This window comes from Anabas testudineus, chromosome 6 (genome assembly GCF_900324465.2).
Source record: "Anabas testudineus chromosome 6, fAnaTes1.2, whole genome shotgun sequence".
Classification (NCBI taxonomy): Eukaryota; Metazoa; Chordata; class Actinopteri; order Anabantiformes; family Anabantidae; genus Anabas; species Anabas testudineus.
The window spans coordinates 3974612-4000698 of NC_046615.1; the positions used below are offsets into that span (position 1 = coordinate 3974612).

At 41.3% G+C, this 26087-nt stretch overlaps 1 protein-coding gene across 2 annotated transcripts; it reads right to left on the reverse strand.

The window, feature by feature from the left end:
- On the reverse strand, positions 1-25755 carry LOC113165839 (homeodomain-interacting protein kinase 3-like). 2 transcript variants are annotated; one of them, XM_026365609.1, is made up of 18 exons: positions 25219-25755; positions 21921-22918; positions 21523-21714; positions 21141-21322; positions 14223-14346; positions 11533-11652; positions 10833-10919; positions 10506-10690; positions 10198-10363; positions 9595-9721; positions 9268-9362; positions 9000-9151; positions 8505-8663; positions 8025-8381; positions 7582-7743; positions 7157-7431; positions 4995-5125; positions 1-3990 (listed from the first exon to the last, which is right to left on the reverse strand). In XM_026365609.1, the coding sequence occupies exons 1-18, from the start codon at positions 25271-25273 to the stop codon at positions 3427-3429; spliced, it is 4131 nt and encodes a 1376-aa protein (XP_026221394.1). In that variant the 5' UTR covers positions 25274-25755; the 3' UTR covers positions 1-3426. The 2 variants fall into 2 exon arrangements, with proteins under 2 accessions (XP_026221394.1, XP_026221393.1); XM_026365608.1 differs by having other exon boundaries at positions 9000-9154.
- Between the last annotated feature and the right edge of the window lie 332 nt (positions 25756-26087).

A 26087-nucleotide genomic window follows, 5' to 3' on the forward strand; every position in this document is an offset into this window, starting at 1 on the left:
TGAAGCAAAAGATCTTTTTTAATTCAAAGTGAATCTTGACATAATACACCATCAATTCATAATTTGACACTCACCAATAAGGAACCCGCTTTTTGTGACAAAGTACATAAGGCTTGGTCACACTGAAACTCACTGAGAACTAGAGGGGGGAAAAGAAATCGACCGCAAACTGATAAGACACACATTATTACATCCAAACAATAATCATTTTCCCAGTCCTCATATTGTATATTGCACAGTGCAGTTGCTACATGTCAAACTAGTGTAGCGTTTAATAATAAAGAGGAAAAAAAATAATCATAAAGCCACACAAACCTACACATATTTAGATCAGTAACAGTTTCAATTTAGCAACCACGTCTACATATTTGTGTCTAAATACATTAAGTGTCAAACCAAAATCTACCTCTAATGTATCTTAGGAGTTGAATTTTGCACTGTTTCGTTTTCAGCCCAGTACCCAAATGAGCGGTTGAGAACTGTGTTAAAAGCAGGTGTGGGACTAAATTGCCTCTGAAGGCAGACGAAAGCCTTTGAAATGTTAGTGAAAATCAAGTACCCACTTCTTGTTTATTGCAATTTCTTAACAGGGACTCGATTTAATGCCTGATGAGGACAAGCCATGACAGAAAGTTCCAATTTTCTGTTCATGTTTTCCAAATACTCTCCAGGCCTGATTCCGTGAAGTAGAGATTATTGTGCAATGACAAACAGCTATCAGTTATAATTCTAGGCTGCACTCCAAGCTTAACAGTACATGCTCTTGTTTAAGGATCGTCAACACAGTAGCATATTAGACTAATACATCATATGCACCTATTACTTAAACAACATAGCAAAACCATAACAACGTAATACAATGAGCAGATGATGATGGGGCAACTTTGGACCTAAACCTTAGAGCATGATTGATGAATAAAGCATTTTGAACCCCTGACGGAAATATATGACGTCTACCCATGGTAAAGAGCTGCATACAAGAACTGTCAACATCCCAATCACAAAGTGAGAGAAAACTCTGTGTAGCCATTAGAAATGAAGAAAAACAATTGAACACATTTGCAAACCAGAAAACTGATGTCAAGTCCCACAAATACATTCACGGTGTGAGAATAAAGCTTTGCATTCGTGTATATTCAGGCCATATATGTTTGAGTACTGCACGGTGGTTGTTGGTGAGCACAATGTAACTCCCTGACTTGTACTTTCTTAGGATTATGTATTGAAAGAAAAAAAAAAAAAACAGATTGTTTTCAGAACTCATCTTAGTCTATCAAACAAACAACTTTGGGGTTTCGTGATGTGAAAATAGGAGCTGATCCCCATACAAGGAACTAGTCTACACATTTCCAACTGCTTTGATATCGATGCAAGACATCATCTGCCAGCCACTTGTTTGAAGAAAGGCACTAGTTGTACAGTACGAAGAGTTGCAAATACAGTCCAGTAACGAGAACCAGAAGAAAAACTAGGATAATACATCAATGACACACCAGTTACAGAATCCAAGAGTGAACCCAGCCTACGTTTAAAATACTGATGCTAAATACACACAAAAACACACGCACACACCAAAAAGCAACAGAATTTAAAAAAAAAAAAGGAGAAAAAACTTCCATTACAGCAGTTTACAATCAGTTCAAAACAACAAAGCCAATATACAGAGGCACTAGCATATAGGAATAGCATTCAATATACTCTGATCAAAATAAACCCCACTTCTATTGTATCTAGTCATCAGAACTACAATACAAACGAGAGAATTGCAGGCTAGATTGAGATTAATCCTCTAAATTCACAGCTACGAAGTGGCAGATAATCAGTACATAGCAGCTTATTATCTATACATTCCAAATACAATTTGCCAAAACATAGCTCAGAAAAATAAAACCTCAACCTCATTTTCTTTTAAAATAGAACTCTCACAATATATTCCAATGCGGATAACTGCAACAGTATGCTGGAGGTGAAAGGAGAAATAGTATTGACCATGCTTCAGAAATGATTAATAAACAGTCTTTGGTGCTGCCTGGAGTAAAATACCAGCTGATATGACGACAGGTAAAGACGCAGCTCTACAAGCCACTGGAAATCAAAAACACAAAAAGGCTATGCATCCACCCTGAAGGAATGTATCAAAACTGACAACAGGCTTCAATACATGGACAAAAGGTTTGTCTAACACAAATATCCAAAAAATTACAATACACCTCTAACACTTGATAGCCCAGCAATGATACTGTAAGTTGATAGGTTAGTTCCAACACTGAGAAGCATTTAAAAGTAAAAACATAAAACTATCTTTTTTTTTTTTAGTCTATGCCACTCCCAAAAAATCTAAATCATAAAATGCATTCATGCAAATCTAACCTAAATGCTAAATAATAAAAACACAGCAACCCAGAGGCTATCTAGATTGTATTGCAAGTTACAGTAAACAGTGACAATACTGTTATGAATTAAGTACTATAGTGAATAGAAATAGATTATCAAATTATCAAATAACTCTTTATGTACAGAAAAAGCTCATTCAGTCAAAGCCCTAAATGTGCAGCCTCTAGCTAAAGTAAATCTTTACTCTGAGTTAGAAAGCAAAACCAAAGTCCAACCAATATTAAAACTAAACCACAAGCAATATCCTTATATTTATCTGTCGTTTTCAGAGTCTGAAGGTTAAGTGCTGCAAGCCCATTTAAATATACAATCTATAAGCTCCTGAAGTAACATAATAGACTCTGGTTTTAAGGCACTGGGAGACGGCAGCAGTGAAGTCTGCCTCAAACAAAGACAGGAGCGTTTGATCCTGGTTAATACAGACTGGGATGGCTTAAAAAACAGAGCTGAAGGGCTAGCACATGCTACAAGGCAACAAAGATAAAGGGAAGGGGAGGCTGAGCGGCCTGACAGCAACGACAACAAATGATTTCCAGCCTCTAATTAGATCATATTCTCTGAACACTAACCAAACAACAAATGACAGGAGGTAATGTGCAAAGAACACATTCTTAATTCAAATTTCCTTATCATCATTATTTGTGAATTCATTCACTCTTTTAAAGCTTTGTTTTCAATCAAGCACGGTTTCCTCCATTGGCGGACATGATTTAGCAGGAAGTCGTTCAGAACTCCAGATGCTCTGTCAATCAAACACAATCACCAATTTTTTACGTTAACCCTCGGATTACAGTGACTGTGGTTTTGTTGTCCTCACAAAACGTTATCCACAGAACAGTTAGTTGTTTCTCTTTCTCACTCTCCTATGATACACTTTTACCGTCCGTGTCTTGTCAACCACATTTCATCTTCCTCATCACAAGTGTCCGTTTTGTGCTCTGCTGCTAGCTCTGCCTGACCAGGTCGCAGCCCCAGTCCACCTCCTGTTGTCCTTCTTCATTAGAAGGTACTGCTGCGGACCCATCCTGCTCCTCAGATATAAGAAAACTGGGGGTGGTGACCGAGTTTGGTGGGGCTCAGAGGGAAGCCTGTGTAGGCAGCTGGGGAGGCCATGTATGGGTGAGGAGGGGGTGGAGGAGGGAACGGAGGCTTGAACGGGTGGGGGTGGGGGGCGTAGCCGTGCTGGTGGTGCGGGTGGATGGTCGGGGAGGGGAGAAGCCTGTGTGGGTGGGGAGCGGGGTGTCCAGGGTGGTGGGGGTGAGCGCTGATGCCCAGCGTTACCTGGTGGACTATAGTGCCTCCTTGAGGGTGGGAGAGACCGTAGCTGTGCTGGAGGAGAGGAGCAGGCCGAGAGGGCAAGATTGGGTGGGGGTGGTGGGCGGTGGTGAGGGGGCCGCTGGGTGGGTAGGACAGCAGGGTGTGTGGGGGCAGGCCCTGGGTGTGGGCATGTGGGGCAGCTGAAGTGTGCGTGGGGCTGTGCGGCAGATGTGTGAAGGTGTGCGTGTGGACAGTAGGGGGGATGAAGGCGTGCGGTCGCAGCGGCCCATAGTTGCCGTTCCACTCTTTGTTGCTGTGGTTTGAGCCGTACGGCTGCACCTGAGAGAGACACAAGAACAATCTGATAAAGGCCCAGCTTAACAATTAGGGAAACACAGTTATTTTATTTCTTGTGAAGTGCAGATTACCCACCAACACCTCTTATAGAGCTTATGTCCTGAACCATTTCTTAACTGGGAGCACTGAGCACTCTCACACAGCAGCCATATTTAAAATCAAAACTGTTTATGTTGATTGGGCTGATTGTGTTTGCAGGACTGCACTAGTGTTTTCCTCTTTCTTCCAGTCTTTATGCAAAGCTAAAATTACTTGAGACCAGCTCCACTTTCTTATTTACCACACATAAATTGGAGTGGTATCCATCTTCTCACTCAACTCTCATCAGGAAAGCCAATATGAATGTCTTTAAAAACCGGGAACAATTCCCTTAAAGTTCATATTTGGTCTTTTAAAAACATACTGAACATTTCATTCACAGAAAAAGTGTGTTCCACAACATAACTCCAGTTATTTAAAACAAGCCTTTGTCACATGCAGAATGGAGACCAAATTCTGTTTGCTGTCTCAGACAATACAATCTCTACAATTTGTAATTGTGACTATAAACAACTGTTAATATTTGGCTATTTGAGTAACATCAAAAAGCCATTGGTAACACATTTTATCCAAAGAGTGTTCACACTTTCTGCTTCAAACAGTACCTACCTTTAAGTTTAAACTTTTCACAGAAGATGTATAAATATTGTTTCTTGATGCACTTCCCACCCCCCACTGTGCAAACTGTTGCATTAACTCAGCTTTTATGCCACTAAGTAACAGCCCACATACGTTTCTAATGAAAATGATTTAATAAATAAACAAACAAATAAATAAGCTACTCCAGGAAAACTTTGGACATGCTGCCTCTAACAAAAATGTTCTGCAACTCTGTTACAAACCACAGGTCATCAGATTAATACTCTCCAATAGATTTTCTAGGACTCAGCAGATTAAGGACTTCTGTATTGTCACCATATAAGAGAAAAGAAAAAAATCAAACCAACCTGCCCAAAGCCCAGGGGGTGCTGCTGCCGGGACAGGAGGGGGGCGGATGGGAGGAGGGGGACGGAGGAGGGAGTGCTCTGTTGTCCTACGAGACTGCAGCGTCCTTTGGACCGGGACCAGGATTCTAAGACTGGGACAATGTAAAGATAAAAGTGATTTAGAGGAGACACGATCTGCAAAAATAGATTGCAGCTTTAGTCTGCTTTACCTGCAAGACCAAAGACAGTGAAACAGAGCAGCAAATAGCAAGACTTCATACAATCAACACACATGCAGAAGGTCAGACTGAGAATTTTAAACTATCATCCAGGATAAGTAGGAGAGCTCAGACTCGATAGTTGAGTAAACACTTTCCATGATGCTCAAACCCTACACATGAATGAAACAGCAGAAAACATTTCATTGATACTGTTGAGACTGTTGATAATGAATGATCACCGTACCCTGACCAAACAGAAGCACTGATTGTTATCACTGAAACATGCCATCCCTCTCAATTACATTCATGTGGACTGGGTGTCTTTATACCAACACTGTGGTACCAGAGACAGCATTGGTACCTGCTGCATAAACACATCCTTCTCCAATCAGGTTTAAGAAGATCTGTGTCCACCACTGTTCACAAGGCAAATATCTGTGTGAGTCTAGCCTTGGTGGGATAGAGGAATTATAATTTAACATTTTATGACCACAGTGTAATTTTTATCGCTGCTGCTATTAAAGAAGCAAATGTGTCTTCCACATAAAGGCAGGACAGTACCATAAAAGAAGACAATAACATCCATAAAGTGCGGAAAGAGAGAGAGACTGCTGGCACTCACAACAGGCACCTGAGTAGCAGAGTAGATCCTTGGACTTTGATCTGTATCAGTTTTAAATTCACTCCACCATTAATAATTCTAATTCTCATTTGGGGAGAATAGCAGGTGAAACTGATCTCAGGTCAGTGTCTTAGGGATGCCTTTGCTGCATGGAAAGTACTAGCAGAGAAAACATAGGCTTTGACCTAAAGCCTATTGAAATGCATCCACTTTCCCCCTACTCCAATGAACCAATACACTTGTGTTCAGGCAGTAGGTTTACTCCAAACAAGAGCTTATATGAGAAGTGCGTTCAACATTTTCCTTTTTCTGCGCAACATATAAGTTAACATTACAGGCTTTGATGAATGGTTGAAATGGCCTTGATGAAAGCTTACACTAGACATTATTTGGAAACCAAAGAGTTCACATTTCCTCTCTGTTTAGTGTTGTATTCATGTTTTCTGTTTAATCTAGTTTTAGTTCAGCAGCTGGCATTTATAAATATTGCTGAAAACAACACCGAGCATATCTGGAAGCGGATCTATGCCCAAGCACACAGCGTGCTGAGATGGTGCTCCCAGCATTTCTGTGTACATGAATTGCACACTGTGTGGCATCTGTGTGTGCCAGTGAAATCAGTGATGCACACTGGAGAATCTGACGTCATAAAAGACAGTGTTCGCATTCAAATAAAGAAATAAACAGAAGTCAGGAGCACTGTCCCAGCATGCTGTTCTGCCACACTTGTGGTGGCAGATGCAGCAGTGTTCATGAGTGTCATTTGCAAACCTGCCGGCTGGTGACTGAACTAGATCAAAATGGGTACAAAACACCAATAACGAAAATTACAAATGATTATTATAACTAATTATGTAACAATTTGTCTTCTTTCTTAATTCTTTTTTAAAAACAGCTGATACGTTGATGGGGGAAGCCATAAAAGAGGATTCACAGATAATGATAAATGTCTGCTATGGATGCATTTCTGAGGTATTAGACCGCAGCTTGGTCAGTTCTCTGCAGTTGTCTTTTGATCACCTGTTAAAGCCTCTGTGGCCCACTAGGGGGCAGTAACCCCCTACTGCTTCCATATGACCTGCAAAGCAGAGACCACCAAAGCACAGATGACAGACTACATGACAGGCGGCAAGCAGTGGCACATTTAAGGCAAAAAATACAAAACAAAACAAAGCAAAGCAAAACAAAAAAATTCAATTTTATAAAAACTGCAAATTATCTTGACTTTCAAATCTAAAACATACTCCTTAGATGTCAGTATTTACTATACAAGATAAATGAGTCGCAAAGAATACACATGCACACATACAGTAATCCTTAGCAGAAACATTTCCACTGACCCGTTCTCTGGACACGCTCCTCTGTTCCCTGAGTGTTGCTGTTCTGCACTCTCATTGGTGGAACCACCATTGTCCTGACACCGCGGGGGCTCCTGCCCCGTACTGCAGGGGAAGGTTGTGGTGCTATCATGGCAGCCAAAGGTGGGCGGCTGTTGTGGTTACTGTTGTCTAGGTAACGGTAGGGGCTGTTGCCATGCGGGGAGCTTGATGTATCAGATGTAGGGGAGCCTTCCACTGTGTCACAACCACTCTCATGGTCATCATCCTCAGACATGCTAAACACAGCAGGGAACAAATGTAACATTACTGAAAGAACATTGCATTTCTTTTTGTGCCTGACATATAGATGACTTGTAAGTCGCTTTGGATAAAAGCGTCTGCTAAATGACTAAATGTAAATGTAAATGTAGATGAGAAATGACTACCTGTTGGGTCTCTTGCATGGCGAGACAGAGGGGCTGGACTGAACTGAGTTGGAAGCAAACGAGCTGGTGCTTAGGCTGCTGTCAGGGCTGCTGAGGGAGCACACCCTCTCCATAGACACACTGGTGTTTCTGCACGCCTCACACGCACATTCCTCTTTACACCTAAAGACAGAAAAATGCAGGTTGTCAGAGGCTCAAACTAATTTTAATTCTCATGTTAAGACTTGTTAAGTCATTTGGATAGCAGTAGTTTAAGATTTGCAATCTGCTGGTTACAATGACTCAGTAAGGAAATGAAAACTAATAGCAGCTCTGACTTTTACCAAATGCACAGTTAAAAATCAAGTGAATAATTCTGTTCTCAGCTCTACTTAGCAACAGAAGATCTGTGTTCAGAATGATTTTTGATTTACACTGCTAACTGTCTAACTGATGTTACGCACTCGCTCAGATGACACTGCTGAGGGTTTTCATCTTCGCCCTCGTCGGTCAGTTCACTGCGGATGCTGATCACACTGGGAGCAGGGCTTGGTGTGTCACCCATCAGGACTGCCACATCTCGCTGCTGTTGATTGGACAGTTCCAGCTGTCTGTTACCATTTGGTGCTACCTCTTTGAAACAGCTCACTTCCTCATTTGCATCATCTTCATCTGTGTTCTGAACTTCTGGTGGCCTGGTCTCCACCACAGGCACCTGCCTCCGAGGCTGCTCCATTCCCTGCACTGCTTGACCAACAACATCAGCCATCTTGGGGCTCCGACACACTGAGACATGGATGTTACTGGGATGGCACAGGTTCCTTTAAACATAGTTGATACGTTAGATAAAAACTAGTAACTGACTTTTTAGCAAAAATGTCAGGTCCTGCACCAAAATTATGTGCCAAACTTTTGGCAGGGCAGTTCGAGGTACAGAATCTCACCTGTTGTGACTGTGTCTGTTCCTTTTATTGGTTGGCTGGGGCCACACAACATGAGCAATACCAATGTTGATTGGCTGAGCAGAGAGGGCTGACATCTGATTAGTCAAGAGAGGCTGCTGAATCACTGAACTGTAATGGGTGCTGTGGGGATGCACTTTCCTGGAAAGAAAGTGAAAAGCACAAATTTCTTATGATTACAGTTGTTTTAATTATTCTAGGAATTGTTTTTTTCTCCGTGGTGGAATGTGTTACCTTAAAACAACATTAAAAGCAACCTTCAGCACTTGCAAATTGATAAAACACTGACATTGACAAAAGTGAGTTTGTTCAAGAGAGGTTTAGCTGCTCCCTTTTCTTTATTTTAACAGTACATTCAACATATTGTACTACTGTTTGTAAGTATTGCCAATGAATGCAATTTAAAATATTTTTGACAAGTAAAACTGGGAATTTCCTAGACTTTAATTTTGGGGGACTCAATGTTTGGGAACTCACCCCCAATCACTGATCATCTGTGGGCCCCCTGTGGTGTCATTGGTCAGGGTGGAGGGGGGTGGTGGAGGGGGATGGGAAGGTGGGGGACCCACTGGAGTCATCTGCTGCCAGGCTGCTGGGACAAGAAGTTGCTGCCCCCGGCTGGACCAAACCTGCTACATGTATGGGGGAAATGGTAGGACATTTGATTGTTAACAGTCAAATGTCCTACAAAATAATGTTTGAGCAAAGGAGGTCTAAAGAAGCCATGTTTGAATGTGTGCCTTACCTGAGCTATTACACCAGGCCTCACTGGTAGAGGCTGTATGGGAGGGGCCTGTGTTACCATCGGAACAGAATACCCTGCTGGTTGATTAAGGTTGCCTATTTAAAAAAAGAAAAATGGCATAAATAAAACAAACTGTCATTAATCCAGTGAGTTAGATTTAATTGCACCTTGTTGAAACTATGATACCACTGATTTATATTTAGAAACTTTATATTGCAACATATTGAGTGATGTTTTCAGAATATTTGTCATAAACTGATTTAAATGTAAAATTGGAAATAACATCATTTAAAGAGTTAACTTAAACAAAGCATGCAGTTTACATACCTTGCATGGTGGGAGGAGGACAAAGAAGAAGGGCAGGTGGGAAAGAGTCACTGCAGCCAAACTGTCCATTCCCAGTTGTTAGCGCTATCCCAGGATGCAACACTGAGGGTGCTGACTGAGTTATAGCCTGCATCAGAAAAGAGTATAAGGAGGCAGTGACAGAGAAGACAGTGGTAAGGAAGGAAATAAGGTGGGGTCATGGGCAAAAAAAGAGAATCAGGAGAGAGGGAAATTTTTAAAATCAGTCTCAAGATGGATTTGGAAGAAGTGCCATGAATGGCAGAAAAAAAGAGATGTACAGACAGGGCAAAAAGATAGATAGTAGTGACTCCCGAAAACACTAACAGGGTCACATGTAAGCGCTATTCTAAAGTGTCATAGCAGCTTTTATCCTGATGGGGGCAACATAAGGTCAAAAGTATTGAAACAATACAAAGAAACATTACATAATTATCTCATCTTTGGGTGTTTCTCTGTCTTGAAAAAAATAGGGTGTCAACAAAAGACCATTTTTAATGACACTAACTCTAAAAGCTAAATGACATAGTGCAAGATCAGTAACCTTGTAACAAACACACACACGTGCGCACATGCATATCTGACCTGAGTATGGACTGGTATATTGCTGTAGCCAAGTGGGAGGCCAGAGGAGGCAGTGGTAACTACAGGAGGCCTTGAGAAATGAATGGTGTTCTGGTTGAGAGCGTCGAAAACTGCACTGTTGTGTCGACCGTGACACATGTCCATGATGCGGAAAGATGACTGCACACTGGTGGAGATCAGAGAGGTTACAGTTCAATTCATACTCCAATCAAACATAATTTATCAAGTCTGTCTGTTTGTACATTGTTACCATAGAAAAAGGAAAACTGAATGCGCAGGTAAATGTTTTGTGTAAGTGTTGGCCTTACTGGTTACTGTGTGGATAGTCCAGTAGATGAGTCATAGTGAGGAAGGGGTGACTGAGGACGCTGCAGGGAACAATCCTGTCCTCAGCATCAATCAGCAGCATGTTCTTCAACAGAGACACAAACTCCCTCCTGTCTGTCTTCTCTGCTTGCATGTCACTGTTATCAGGACTTAGCACCAAGTTCACCTGATCAATAGAAGCAGTGAAGCGGACAGAGAGCAACAGTTCATTTACACATCTTTCTTTTGTTCAGCATGGTTTAAATTCTAGAGCAATACATTTGAAAATGCCAATTACATGTGTAGGCCTTAACATGAACTGCACTCACATGTGCTATGTCATCCAGACAGCTGAAGATGTACTTTCTGGCCTCTTTGGATTTAAGTCCTGTCTCCTTCTCGTGCTCTTCTGTTGTCTGGAAGAAGGCCAAAAATATTATATTTATATAATTCTAATATGTTTTGAAGGCAACACGGTGGACTTGACATGGTTCCGTGACAATGTAATCATGATTACGTCTGTCAAAAATAATGTTGTTAAAGTATTACATAAAATAAACACAGGGCAGTGGGAGAAAACTATGTGTGTATCCATGTTAATTTGTGCAGTCCAACTATTAGGCAGCTGGTCTTTTGCTGGGAGGTACATGAAGAGATAAATATTAGGCTCACATAGATTAAAAATGTATTTACAGTCAGCTTGGCAAGTAGTCTAAACACAGTCTTGCATTTGCTTAAGCAAAGAATGTTGTGGCTGTGGCCCGTTTCAAAAAGCTTATACAGCTGTTTCCTACTGGCAATGCACTGCCACTTCATACTCATTTCTGACTGTATGGTCATGCACCACAATTTCTAATGAAAGTCTTGTGCTTCTTTTTTAGTTCAAATGTTATCTTGTACCCATGACCCACCATGACGTGTGGTTGACTGGAGGATGTGTGCTTTGTGTTTTCAGGTCTCTAATGGGTTTTGCATACAGTATGCAAGTTGTGTGTGTGTGTGTGTTTGTGTGGTTGTATGAGCAAGTACCTTTAATCTCCATGAGGCATAGGGAGAGTCTGACTCTTTGGAGAAGAAACGAGAAGTCTTGGTCCCCTTGTTGAGCAGCTGCTCAGACGGTAGGCCCTGAGTCTGAGAGATGTACCGGATCTGAACAGACACAGAAAACAGAAAAAGAGGAGGGAAGGAGAGATTTAAGTGTCGGTAGGAAGAAGGGAAGACATGGGGAAGTTAATGATTAAAGGTGGAGACATGGAGAGAAAAATGGAAAACAAAAGCTGGGATTACTGTCAATGAGCTAAAAATAAGATACCTCAACCTTTCCCAAATAGAGAAAATTCAGATTTGACAGTATTGGAATGATGCATGTTTTTTAAGGGTGGTAATCAGATTAACATGTTCAAGGCTTTAGTACTTTGTAGCTATATGGCCAGCTAAGGTATAGGGGCTAAAAGGTCTGTAAAAAGGTTGAGGAATCATCAAGAACAACAGTTTGTTAGGCAGTCCAAACCTGTGTAATCCTACATGATAAAATGATGCAGAGACATCACCTCCAATCAGTAATAACTGCATTAAACTCTGTAAGCTGGATTTTTTCCAACAGTTATAAGTTTCAAGTTATCTAATACAGCATGTTGAATTGCTGCACTTTAACCTTTACTGCTCTGCCAAACTCACATAGTTTGAGCACTTCACAGAGCCCTGGGCGGATCCAGCAAACAAGCCAAACACACAGAGATGGGAGTCAGAAGTTATTAACGTGTCACCAAATTCTAGCACAATTACCAATAATGTCAGACACTAAAGATTTAGTTTACAAGGAAAGAGCTTTTAAAACCTGTAAAGTGTCCTGAGAGAGAGAACAGACACAACATAGTAAATTCATGCTTAAGAAACGCCAATACGTATCCTCCAATCCTGATGTTTTAAATTCCTTATTTCAAAGTTAAGTGGGAGACAGAAGAGCAATGATCTGAAATACTTGATCTTGACTTGGACATTCCTGAAGTGTGAAATTTCCCTTTGAGATGAGCACACTTAGTCTCTCTTCTCTAGACTGTCATCTATCGGCCAGCTACATCACAGCACGACTTCCACAGAATTCCAGGCACAGCATGGTTTCACACACAGCTTTCCAGCTCAACAGAACCCTCATGGGTTTTATGATCAATAAATCCATAACAGCAAGGAGGCTGCTTTAGCCTTTCTTTCACACTCAACTACAAAATAAAGACAGTAACATCTGTTACACAATAGAGTTTTTGTTTAAAGTAAGAATATAATACTGAAACATAAACATTTACGTTTTCAAACATGAATGAAGTGAAAATACATGACCTGTCCTAGTGATTTGTAAATCTGTTTTATTTTACTTATTTTGCTGGTAGTCTTGCACCATCTGTAAAATTCCCACACATGTGTTGACTTTCGCAAGAATTTACTCAACGTTCTGATCTGGCCTTTCTTGATTGTCCCTTTCAAAAAACCACACGCTCTTGAAAATCCGTGATCAATGAAAATACGCGTGTGTGTGTGCACGCATAAGCACACGTGCACATGTCTACAGCCCAGAACAAACACCGACTGGCCAGAGGGCACTGGACTGAGAACCTGCTGATGGTGCACTGAACGCTCACCACGGGGTGTATGTGTGTGTTTGTGTACGCATGTCTACCATCAGGCTTATGTTTATAAATACATTTTGCTGTGTAGAGTGGAACTGCAGTGAGCCTTGGCATAGCACTGCATGCTTTTGGGGGCTCAGTGTGCACGTGTGAGTGTGTGACTATGTGTCCTGCCCCAGTGGTACAACAGAGCTCTGCGAAGCTCTACGAAGCTCTACGAATCACCATCTATGACTGATGACTGTTCGCACTGCTCACTGCTGCTGGAGGTCACACTGCCAAAAGAAATTTATACAGAACTCCACATGGCTACACATTAATCAAGGTCTCATTTTTAAAAAGGTCAAAGAACCAACATGTTTGGTTCAGGAAACTGAACAAATAGACGTTTGGTTTGGCAAAGGCTTTGGAGAACTTTGTAAATGCTGATAAAAAGTCAAATGTATCATTTTCTCCAAACATAATGCACGCCAAGACACGAAAATATAACAAGTTTTTCCTTGTTGCACATTTCTCAACTCATACAGTAAAAGCATGATGATCTTGACTATAGTCTTCACAAAGCTGCCTATAGTGCAACATAGTTTAATCCTGTTCTTGTCTGTGAATGTGTTGTAGGCCATTTCCCATGCTCCCTCTCCTTGGCCGGGGGACTCTATTTGAGTCCCAGTTGTATAGTTTAGACCGCACAGCCCTGTGGGAAGGTAATCACACACTGCTCTAAACAATTTCCTGATTCACCCAGACCAGATTAGTTTTAGGTGGATTTCATGCTGGATTTCAGTCGTACAGTGAGAGAGATCACAGAGCAACAAAAGGTTTAACTATATAATGAGTGTACTGTTGAGTTTTGGCTTTACAGCTAAGAACTATTTAAATATATATTCATTTTTGAAAACTGTCATTTCATTTGAATGACAATTAATTTCATCGTTTCTAGTCCCTGTCCTACAGCAGGTAAGGAGGATATGCCTTTAGGGTGTCTCTGTTGGAGTTGGCGTGTGTGTGAGATACAGAAGCCCCTACTTTTTGTGTGTGTGTGTGTGTGTGTGTGTGTGTGTGTGTGTGTGTGTGTGTGTGTGTGTATAATGTTACCTGGTCGTACTCCAGCGCTCCGGGATAGAGAGGCCAGCCTAAGAAGAGCTCAGCTATCACACAGCCAAGTGACCACATGTCTATGGCCTCACAAAATGGCAGGCCCAAAATAATCTCTGGAGCCCTACAGAGAGAAAAGACAGGAAGGAAATGTTACATAGGGGAGCTGGTCACCATGTATAATCAAAAACCTGTCACGCTGTCACAGCATGTCTATGACATGTCTATGACTTCGCAAGAATTGCAGTTGTATGTTGGATGCATGGAGTGCAGAAAGAGAAGGTGAAGGGCAAAGGGAAAAAAATGTGTCTGGGGAATGGAAAGGTAAGATATCTTAGAGGGTAGTGCAAATCCTGTCAACCACATAAATATCTATATTAGGAACTGGACACACTGCTCAACTTGGCAGACCCTTTACCAAACCCTGAAACGTCAGTAATGACATAGCGTTTTTCAAGTATCGCATCAAATTTAGCACTGCTAAATGGTAATCCAACATCAGAAGCGTTCCAGTGTGGTGCTAGGTGAAAACACATAACCTAGCACGTGTATTCCTACAGCATTTCCTGGTATTTCAGGGCACGTTTCAACCACATTTACTACTGTGTGTCTTAGGAAACATTTATAAGTCTGTCAAAATCTTGTAGGAGAAAATGTAATCACTTGAATTAACAATTATTTTGTCAATAACCTGCAATTTTTTTTCTCCATTTAAAACTTTAAGAAGAGCTAGGCTGTAGTTGAGGAAAATTAGGCTCTATTAAGGTATTGCCATCTTCCCATGTTAGGTTTATATAACCCTATTTCACCTTAGATAACATTTGATTTGAAACAATCTGCATTTTAATAGAGCCTAGGAATACTGGTGTATGACACTTAGTAAGCACCAACACCCTTATAAACTATGGTAAATTGGCCATCTCAAATTGTACATTACAACCATTATAATGAGCGTGCACTCTTACTATAACAAAGAACTAATTCCCTTCCAACGAATGGGTTTTGCCAATTACGCAATTCAAAGGGGACTAGTAATCTTGCAGCAGTAGTGTGAAGTGGAGTATGAAAACAAAGGGCTATTAGGCGCGAACACAGCAGCTGAGCAACAGTGCTGCAAATAGCAACAACTGCTGTGACGACCACAGGGAGAAAAGACTGTTGCTAAGCAACAACCGGACGCAAGACCATAATGTAACGGTATTACGGGGTGATAAATGGAGCAATTGCTCATTGTTCTATGCAAGTATGAATGTGAACAAATGTGTGTTTCTATGTGTTCATCAGAGGCCATGTTTTCTGTTCTCTTTGTCCTGAAGGAGGAAACTGCACTTTGTCATTTGCAATTGTTCCTTTAAGAGGAAGAAGAAAAGTTATGTAACACACAAAAAAACAAAAAGAGGGCTAGACTGACTCAAACATTCATTTGTTTTTATGAGTTAGTGCTCCACATCAGAGGTGGCTTTGGTCAGAGACAAGAATCACTTTCATAATTAAAGAAATTACAACATGTGAAATCATTCAAACTCTTAAACTTAACAGAAAAGGAAAAAGAAACAAGAGGACAAACTTAAAATGAGACTGTTCAAGGTTACAAAAACCTAGAAGAAAAAACGTTTAGCTGTACTTTAGTATGACAACTTTGGCTTCCGCTGGTGTTTTATGAGCAGATGTGCTGCCATAGGATTTGACTAGTTTCACTACGGCCTTGCTCCAGTAATATTCAGTTAAAAGGTATTTTTCTACTTTCGACCAAGTGCTGAAAAACACGTGAACAAACAGTGATCGGATTAAAATGGACACAAAAATGAATTGACCTGTGTTGCTGCTCCCAGAAGGTGCGAACACACACACACACACACACACACACACACACACACACACACACACACACACACACACACACACACACACACACACACACACACACACACACACACACACACACACACACACGTTTGGCAGGCAGACGAGGTTCCAGAACTAACTATTCACACCAGAGAGCATCAGCATCAGTTACGACAAGAACAAACACTGCATACTGTATGGAACACACTGCAGCAACACACACAAACACACACAGTATCTCAGTGTGTGTTTATGCTACTGTGAGTGGTGTTAAACTTGATGAGCTAGGACTCAGCACAGGACACCTAAGCCCTGTGCTTCTACACCTGTAGACAAAACTGATCCATGATGATCACATATCCAACAGATCCAGCTTCATTACTAAGGCTTACTGGGTGCGACAGCAGATCAAGTCACATGCAAGTTAACAAGCATGTGTAGCAAACCCTCTAAAAAACACTACAATACACTGTGTTACATTTTCAAAACCCTTGGTCTAGCTGGAATTAGAAAGAAAGAGGTCTCCAGACAACAGCAGTTTCCACTTTTACCACAGTCCTTTTTTGAGGTCCAGCATCAAGAACAAGCTGCCACATCAAATGGTCAGAATTTTTTGGGGGATTTTTTTATTCTTCTTTGTGATTAGCATTTTTAATAAATGTGATTTCTAAAAACATGCTTTTACTTTATCATGATGGGTTATTATGTAAGACATAGGGGAAAAAAGGCCAAGTTAATTAAATCTACAATAAAAATGAAGGCGTGTGAATCCTCTTCAAACACTGCTAGTTGTTTTTTCTACAGTTTTACTTTCCAGAACAGTAAAAAGTCCCTAGCTGAGTGAAAACAACTCTTGTTTCAGAGGTTTATGTGGAATGAAATTGCCAGTGTGAAGATGACAGTCAAACACATCTAAACATGTGGATACGTTTTAGAAAAAAAAGACTAAGATTACTAGTAGGGGCCAGGTCAGAATTTGAGAGCCTTCCTTAGAGAGCTCAGCAACGACACGTCTGAAGATGGCATGTATACAACATGTACTACTGTAATGCAACTGCTAGTGTGAAAAACACCTCTGCGACAAAGGAATCACACCTAGGAGAAAGAGACTTTGCACAATTTGCCTAAATCTGTAAGCAAGTTAAGGTTACAGCCGTCTTTCCTTCCACCTGATCTGCTTAGCTGAATTATTCACATAGCCCAGTACTTCATTTTCATTGAAGGAGGCGGTTTTACGTCACCAGTCCCCCCCAGGACAGCAGAGCCACCTCACCAGGCCCTGCTGTGTCATGCTACCATGGCAACAACACATTGGAGCATGACAAGCGCTGAACAGCTTCTGCCAGGGGCTCCTATCTACAAGACTTATGCTTACAAACCAGAGTTCAAGTTCATACTTCTATCCAGGTGACCAAGTAACCATGTCTGTAGTTGTGTCTGTAGATTGATTCTATTTGCATCACTAGGAACCAATAAGGTCCACCCAGGGCCAATTGTAACTGACACATGCATAACTTGTAACATTATTTGATAATGTTACAAGTTATTTACTGTCCTACAGTTAATACAACAGGGTTAGTTTGAAATAATGTTTGTTCTTCACTATAAGCTGTGGTGTGTTGTTTGCTGTGTTTAATACTTTGGATTTTATCTGGACAACTGCTGAATAGCGACAGACAGGAGTGGAAACTCAACAGCACCTGTGCAACACCCCAGTGAGTCAGAGGGTATATCCATACACAGATATTAATTAAAACTAACTACTTCTATCTATACCAAAAACTCCTTTTATCAGTAAATGACACAAATATGTATCACTGCTGGGCAACAACAGAGTAACATTCAAATAATCATGCATGGGAATGTACCAACAGGAAGAATCAACCTGAGTCAAAGAGCACTAGCAGCACTGCATAAATGCCCCTAACTGCTCCTAGTCAAAGGCAACAGCTGAACCAAAATGCAGTTTGCTCATTTAGTCTGGTTGGAAGTTCCAGGTTTAGATTAACAGCATTGCAACAGAAACTACACTATATGTTCAATAGAGATCTGTATAGAATTAGTAAAGGAGGAACAAATTTATGCCTTCCAGTCAGCATTCACGCTAATGATGACAGTGTTAGTGACCAAAGTACCATTCGTGTATGTTATATGACAACCGGTAATTTGCAGGCTGCAATCTGTCAGCATGGTGTCCACATGATCATGCTGATAAACAATCTTCACTGGCATCAACAAAACATAATAACCTGGATGCAATGTTAAGAAGTTCAGCTTCACTACATGTGGGAGAGATGTATGCAATCCTGATTTTATAAACGTAGTTTCATATCCCAGCAGTACATTTAAGAGTGTTCACAGCACCTTAACTCTAAGTTTTTTTGCATCAAAGCCACATTTCTGGCAATACAAACCTCTAACTATGGTTCTGGAAAATCCAGGGAAAACCCAACATCTTTATTAAAAAAAAAAAACTCCTCCTACCCACTGTGGTGAGTACAGCATTTCTTAACAGCTTCACTATGGTAACAAAACAATACAGTGTAGCCATTATGCGATATGAGTCCTACTGATTAGGAGACACTACGTTCTGCAAAGCACTGTGCCGATAACCTGGTGCACAAACAAATTGTGGTAACATGGCCGTATGAACGCAGATACTACCTGCTAAAGCTTGTATACAGTAAACTCCAAATGTGCATGTACTACCAGCTGCCGTGATGGTTTCACCAACTCCCACACACACAAACACAAAGTGAATGGGAGACAGGAAAGGAGGTAAATGCAGAGAAACCATGTAGGAATTGCCTGCGCTGGTGTGCATCTGTTCTCTTTGAATATATGTTTTGTAAGAATGTAAAAACAGATGTTTTTAAGCCAAAAGCTATCAAAGAGACACACTGTTACACACTGCCGGTGGCCACTGTTAAACTAACTGTTACCTGTTACCTAACTGTTAACTGTTATACTTTTCAAGTTAACATATATTTGTGTCTCCAGCGGGTAAAGTTACCAATCTTGACACAAATTTTCTATCCTCAGAGAAGCTCTTTATCTCATCTGAAATGAGATATTGTGAAGCATGTTTGAGTACACTGTGTAAACTATATGAAATACCCAGATTTGGCAGCTTTTGGATGGACAAATGTCCACATATGAGCACACCCAGGCACACACAGGAATGTCTGAATGTTTTTTCCTGGATCTAAATGCGGGTTTTCACATACCACATTCTTCCCTGGCCTTCTGTGTCCTGAATGACCTCCCAGAAATTCTGTGCCAGGGCCTTTTTCTTAAACTGCTCTATGATCTAAGCTTTGCCATGCTGCTCCAAGACTAAACACACAAAGCACACATGAACACACACTTATACACACTTAACCAGGTCAACTGCAGAGCAAGGGCTTTATGTTATGCAACAGCTATGGCTCCACTCTCCTCATCATCTCTCACAGAGGGAGGGCTAGAAAGTGGCTTTCACTAAAGTGGAGAAGTTGCATCTATGGTTAACACTGGTCTTTTGAAGCACTAAGGCTTTTTATATATTACATTTTAGCCTAAAGGAATTTACTACAGGACAACAAGCCATCGCATTTCTGAGCCCTGATTTATATATATAACTAGCAGAAATTACAGATGAGTTAACTTAGAAAGAGTTTTGTTTTATAAAGGGCAATAAAACCAGAACTGCACAGTTCAGGGTGTGTGCAGTGCATTAGCTGCAAACATACCTGTATCGCAACAGCTTTTGCCATAGATTGCACAATGTTTAAAGAGTTTGCAATAGTTTACCCAACCCAATCGACCTACTTGCTGAAACTTGCTAGTATGAGTGCAGGTGAATGACACGGCCAGCCTACTGTCCCTGTGTGTTTATTAAAAAGGAAATACTTTGACTTGATAACAACCTAGGACGTCATTAAATGTGTTACTTGCCACAAAGTTCCACATGCCAACAAGACCACAATGATTCATCAACAGTTTACAGAATATTTTAAATGAGAGAACAGGTTTTGGTGTTGAACATATGTTCTACTATTATATTTTTAACCACTGTGGGTCTTTAACGTATCAGATGACATAATACAAGCTAAAAGCTTAATAAAATAAATGACATTCTTCTGCAAAACAATGTCTCAAATCCTGGCTGCATTTCACAGCCATGTTCTTCTTCTCACCCCAGCCTAAGAGACACGCCAAATATTTCATGACGCTGTTCCTCATATAAACATTTCAGTTCCTCTGCACGTTATGCAACAGCAGCAGAGTTTAGGGCGTGACATGCTGAACACAGATCAGGCATGCATGCATTCATGCACCTAAAAGTGCATGAGCGCAAAAAAGAAAGAGCCAAAGAAAGACAGACAAGCAAACAGTCAAAGAGAACAAAAAGTGCAAGATAGAAAAGGGGGGGGGGGGGTGCTGTTGTGCGTGACACATGGAGCTCCCAGTGAGAGTGTGCAGGTTAGTCCAGAGCACAAGCACTTCACATTACATAAGAACAGAGGAGGCCTAAACACATAAAGCTGAGACAAAACTTTGCTAAGCCCTGTGGGAAACACACACATAAACAACCATTACCCAGGGGACTATATCAGCTCACTGTGTTGGTATATCATGATGACAAATGATATGGCATTTCAATTCAAATCTGATCTTCCTAAGAATACTGTTTCCTGTTACTCTCATTTCTGAACATTTTGCACTTTTAGGAAGCAGCGGAACCTTTTATATTGACTGTCATAATAAAACTGCCTAGTATTCAAAATTAAATACATTTCACTTTTACTTTTATTCTGTGTAAGGGGTGGGATGGGACTTCTAATTTATCTGAAATGTCTAAAACACACACTTTTCCTGATCATATTACTTTAGTGCAATTTGTCATAAAATGCAGAGAAGAACCTATTAGTAGGTATTTCACCCAACTCTACAGTCACATACTGTAAGGTGTCTCCTTGTGCTTTCAAGGTTAATGAGAGCTGAAAATCTGGGTGAAAAATAGTTTTGGAACTAAATTATATTTTCTTGGTGAAAAATTGATAATCAAGAAATTTTGATAAAGGTTATCACCTGTAGTATCTTGATTGCAGGTAAGTGGAGCAGACAGCCTTGGAGACATGGCTGGCTGAGCCAAAGTCAATGACCTTCACTCTGTAGGGTTGCCTGGAGGGGTCTACCAGCATGATATTCTCTGGCTTCAGGTCAGCATGGATCAAACCCAGAGACTTTAGCTTCTTTAAGGCTGTTGCCACCTGCAAAGATTGACAATAAATAACAATTGTTGTTGATGTACTTAAGAGACTAAGAGAAAGCTGTGTTTTGTGTATATGTGTTGCATTTGTGTATGACCATGACTAAGGCCATATTACCTGGATACTCCTGGTTTTACATTACTCCCGAATTTATTAATCAGGGTTTAATAAAGTTCAACTGTTCCTATTTATCTTATTACCTGCTGAAGAATAGGCCTAATGATTTTGAGTGGCAGTGGGCTGAACTTGTTCTGTTTAAGGAAGTCATAGAGGTTTTGCTCCAGCATCTCAAACACCAGGCAGGTGTGGCTGCGGTGCTGAAAACACTCCAGAGCACGTACTACATTGTGCTCATCTGCATTCTCGCTGCTCAAACGGGCCAGGATCTCCACCTGGGAATTGCAGAACAATGAAGTAAATAACTCAGTTCAGACCATCAAGAGAAAAAAGGGCCAGAAATCATTTGATAGTTTTAAAATCTGTGACATTCACAAAGAGCATACTGCACGCAGTTTATGCTGATTAAAAATGACAACAGAAGCAGTTTTTCCAGTTAACGTTAAATTGCTCTACTCACACAAAACACACAAATGCTCACCTCAATCTGTCCCTGACGTGCATAGGATGGATGGTTCTTTAGTATTTTTACAGCCACCACTTCATTCGTGCCTCTCTTCCAGCATTTCACCACCTGACCAAAGGTACCACGACCTAGAAACTCCAACACCTCGTAGCTGTTCTTTAAGGAGCACAGAACCTCGTGCTGAACTAACTGATAGTCACCATCTCCTGATCCAGTTCTAGTCACTGTATCTCCTGCCACTGCTTCAGTACTACCATTACGCCCATGTTCAGTACCATCCACGACAATTCCCATACCGGTCACTCCATCAACCCTGTTGTGTTGAGCAGGCAGCGTCCCTCCGCCCCCTACTCTGACAGTGTCTGCATTGTTCCCAGTGCTGGTTTGCAACATGGTCACAGGGGGAGGAAGTGAAGATATAGCAGATACCTCCTCCACTATCTGCATGGTCCCAATGCAGCTGTTCTCATGCGGTTGCCGTTGACATCTCTGGGTGGCACCTGTATCTGGAAGATTAATGTATCCCCCTTTTGCTTGTCCTCGTCTCTTTCTGCCCTCTTCTTCCTCTGCTCTCGTACAAGGCCCCTTCAGTAGCCCACAGCCCAAGCCAACTCCTGATGGATGTCCACCACTGTCCTCACCCTGTGGGCAATTAGACAACTGATCGCGTATCCCAACTGGACCTTCTCCTTGTCGATCCCACCTCTCCTCTCTCTGCAATCCTGTTGGCTGCAGTGCCCACTGCTCCCTTTCTTCAAGCTGGCCTCCACTGTACTGTCGTCCTGAATCAGAACAAGCAGAGGATGGGATAACGTTGTTGGGATAGGCAATACCGTAGTTGACTCCAATCACGTAGGTCTTGGGCAGGGGTCGGTTCTGAAAGGCTCTGCTGGTGTTATTACGGCGGTGGGCTTCACCGATGTGTCTGCTGGTACCACTGATGCTGGTTCCTAAGGCACTTGTTTGAGCTGAGTGCGGGTGTGATGGGTAAATCAAAACTTGTGAGGCCATACCTAAAAAACAGGAGATAAAAAACTCACTTAGTAAGGTTTTACTAAAGATAGCACAATTATATTTTAGGTAATAGGGTTTGCCTACATCATTGCTTACTTTGCTGAGATATTCTATGTAAACATGTAAATACTGCGATACTGGAAATTCACTTCAAAATCTCCATTTTTAGGCTGGTACAAAGAAATGTAATTGGTTAAAGTAAAAATAAAAACACCTTCCCTTTCAAGATCCTACTGTTCAACACTGTGGTCTAAATAGAGCCGTAATAAAAGCTGTCAATCCAAGCCACCATGTCACCATTACTAGAAAAGGGAACTTGTCTAATGTAACAGGAGATGGGGGAAGCCCGTTGCATCGCTGGCCTGTCCCTGAACACTACACTCAAGGGTCAGTTTCACACAAAGTAGAACCACAAGGCAAGCAGTACCCCAGGGGGAAATTATACACCATGAAGCATGACAAGTGTTCTGTAACTGTGACATTTCACAGATATTTAGACTGAAACGACTGTTGTCTGAAACCCACATTTGAGTCCATCCTACAGAGCTTAGTGTGATGTCTACTGTATACAGCCTGTGTAAACGTACAGCTGCTGTGGTCAGTGTTCTAATTTGTATTTAATACAAATGCCCTCTAACTATGGCCCAAATCTGAGCTGAATAGTGGATTTCCAAGTGCTTTTCCTCTGCAGATTCAATCCTGATCTGTAAATACACCATTTTAAACAAAAAAAAAAAAAAACTTTTTTTATAGGAACATTCCTTTCATAACACTGTGAAAACAGGCAAAAATAGGCAGCGGACTAGCCTGTCAGACACATTTCCTGAATACTTCCAAACAGAGGCTTGTGATCGTACTTTATACCTTGACTCACTTAGTTCCTGATTTAAAGCTATATCACACATTCTACAAACACATTTTTAAAGATGGTTGTCTTTAACACAAAGTTTTGTTCAACAAGGAAGGCCTGCTCACAGGGAATGGCCTTCCTAACTACTGACGTTGTCACACACAGGCTCAGACAAGCAGAGGGGTGTGCCTCAGTGTCAACATTACAATGCAACACACTTCACATCTTGTGACTAGTAGGGCTAGCAATTTGTAACAGACACACCACTGACAGAGGGGAAGAACAACTGTTATGGTATAAATAATATAATATCTTCTAATCAATCAATATTACTAAGTATAATATAAGTGTAAAACAGAGCTAACAACTACTGAATTAAGACGTTAATTGAAATTTAAGGCTTCCAGCGAGCTTTATGGACAACAGATAAGACAGTATTCTTCTACTGATAAGTAAACATCTGTGTGTGCTTTAATTCACCAAGCACGGTTGCAAGTCTGATAAATACTGATAATAACCTTATGATGCAACTGAATTGCAAAAAGGAACCACCACCATATGGCTGGTGTGGTGCCAATATTTCACCCTTGTGTGCCAAGGTGTCATACCTATCAGTCTTTGGAGTTACATTTGCACATATGCAGCTGTGATACCTTCTGCTCTATCCTCATTGCCAAACTAGGTGGCCTCATATCCCACAGGGTGACAAGATTCAAGCCTGAAAATGAGATCCATGACACAAAAGAGAGTGTGTGTGTGTGTGTGTGTGTGTGTGTGTGTGTGTGTGTGTGTGTGTGTGTGTGTGTGTGTGTGTGTGTGTGTGCATGCACACGCGTGTTTGTGGTGCGTTTCACAGTAGCAAAAGTAAACCAGCTGCACACGCAATGTGCTGCTGATCAATCTAGGAGACAGTTAGCAAATGGTGCTGTGTATTTATATGTGCGTGTTTGGGGGAAGGGCAACACCAGCCTAGACACCTGTTGAAATTTATGTTGTGCATGACAGACGGATAAACAATGGCTGATATGTGATCAGGACAGATGCTTACTTACTCACATTTTAATTTAATAAGTATACCATTTAAAAACGTACTGAGACCCAATGTTTCAGTTTTATAGTAGTATGAAGCTATTGCTTCTCAACTCCAAAATACACAAAATACACGGCTAAAGTTACTCCAAATCAAAATCAAACAAGTGAGCGCTCTTTAAAGAGCACTGGACAAATACTAATGTTATTCCCCGTTAGCTCTAACTTGTGAATTAGCTTCTGCTGCTAACAATAACGTAATCTCCAAAAACGGAGCATACTGAAGTTGGCTAGCTTAACAGTTCACTAGCAAACTAGCGTCAGCTAGCTCTGCTCAAAGTCGTCTCCACGTTTAAAATGACACAAAATACAAACACCAGCACAGCGCAGAGCCTGTCCTGGTCTAATAAGGTGTCATACCTTCAGTAAGACCAGTAAAACTTATCACCCAGAGCGTCGAGGAACATGCTAGCATCGAGGGCTGGCTCCACAGTCAAATCCTGCAACGATGCTGCTCCTGCTGCCATCTTGTTCAACGACGAGGAGACGCCGAGCGACTTTTCGCACATTGAAAGCTCCAAACACCGCAAACTACCGAGTGTTACGAGAGCCCGCGGCGAGCCATGGTGTCGTCGGACGGCTGAGGTTTCACCAAACGCTGCTCTCGCGTCCGCTCAAGTCGAGGAATCCGTGTTTCTAAACTTCAGCATGTTACGTACGCCTCGCTCCCCGACAGAGACCGCTAGCTGCTGCTAGCTGCTAGCTGCTGCTGCTGCTGGTGGTGCTGGTGGTGGTGGTGGCTCGGTAGCTTGTTGCTGCTCCGCCTGTGTGGAGTGCGGGGGGAGGGAGAGAGACGGAGCGCTGCACGGAGGAGCCGCCTCACACGGTACTTTACATTAGAACCACGTCATGTAAAGTCTACTGAACTTTATCTAATACTCCATACTTATTTACGGGTTTTTAAAATGCACTCTGCTCTCCGATTAGCTTTTTTTCCCCTTCATCAATAATGTTGCGTAATTAAATATTTAATTAAATGTGATCTTATCAAATGCATATATACATAAATATACCTCACATGAATTAGTGGCAAATGGTAACAATGTAAGTATCATGTTGAGGGACTTCTGTTTTCTACTTCACTACATTTAATACTTTTACCTAACATCTTGAATGCAGGAAGTTTGACTTGCAACATAATATTTCTACACTGTGTTATTGCTACTTGTGCAAGTCAATGATCTGACTGCATGTCAGTTGGCTTTGGTCATGTTATTATTACCAGTGTA

What these genes read in the sequence shown, in the direction of transcription:
- LOC113165839 (XM_026365608.1), bottom strand. Translation starts at nt 25,273, where the DNA reads ATGCTAGCATGTTCCTCGACGCTCTGGGTGATAAGTTTTACTGGTCTT. An exon ending in ATGCCTCATGGAGATTAAAG is followed by an intron (nt 10,920 to 11,532) that starts GTACTTGCTCAT and finishes GCCTTCTTCCAG; the next exon opens with ACAACAGAAGAGCACGAGAA. An exon ending in TCCTCCTCCCACCATGCAAG is followed by an intron (nt 9,363 to 9,594) that starts GTATGTAAACTG and finishes TTTTTTAAATAG; the next exon opens with GCAACCTTAATCAACCAGCA.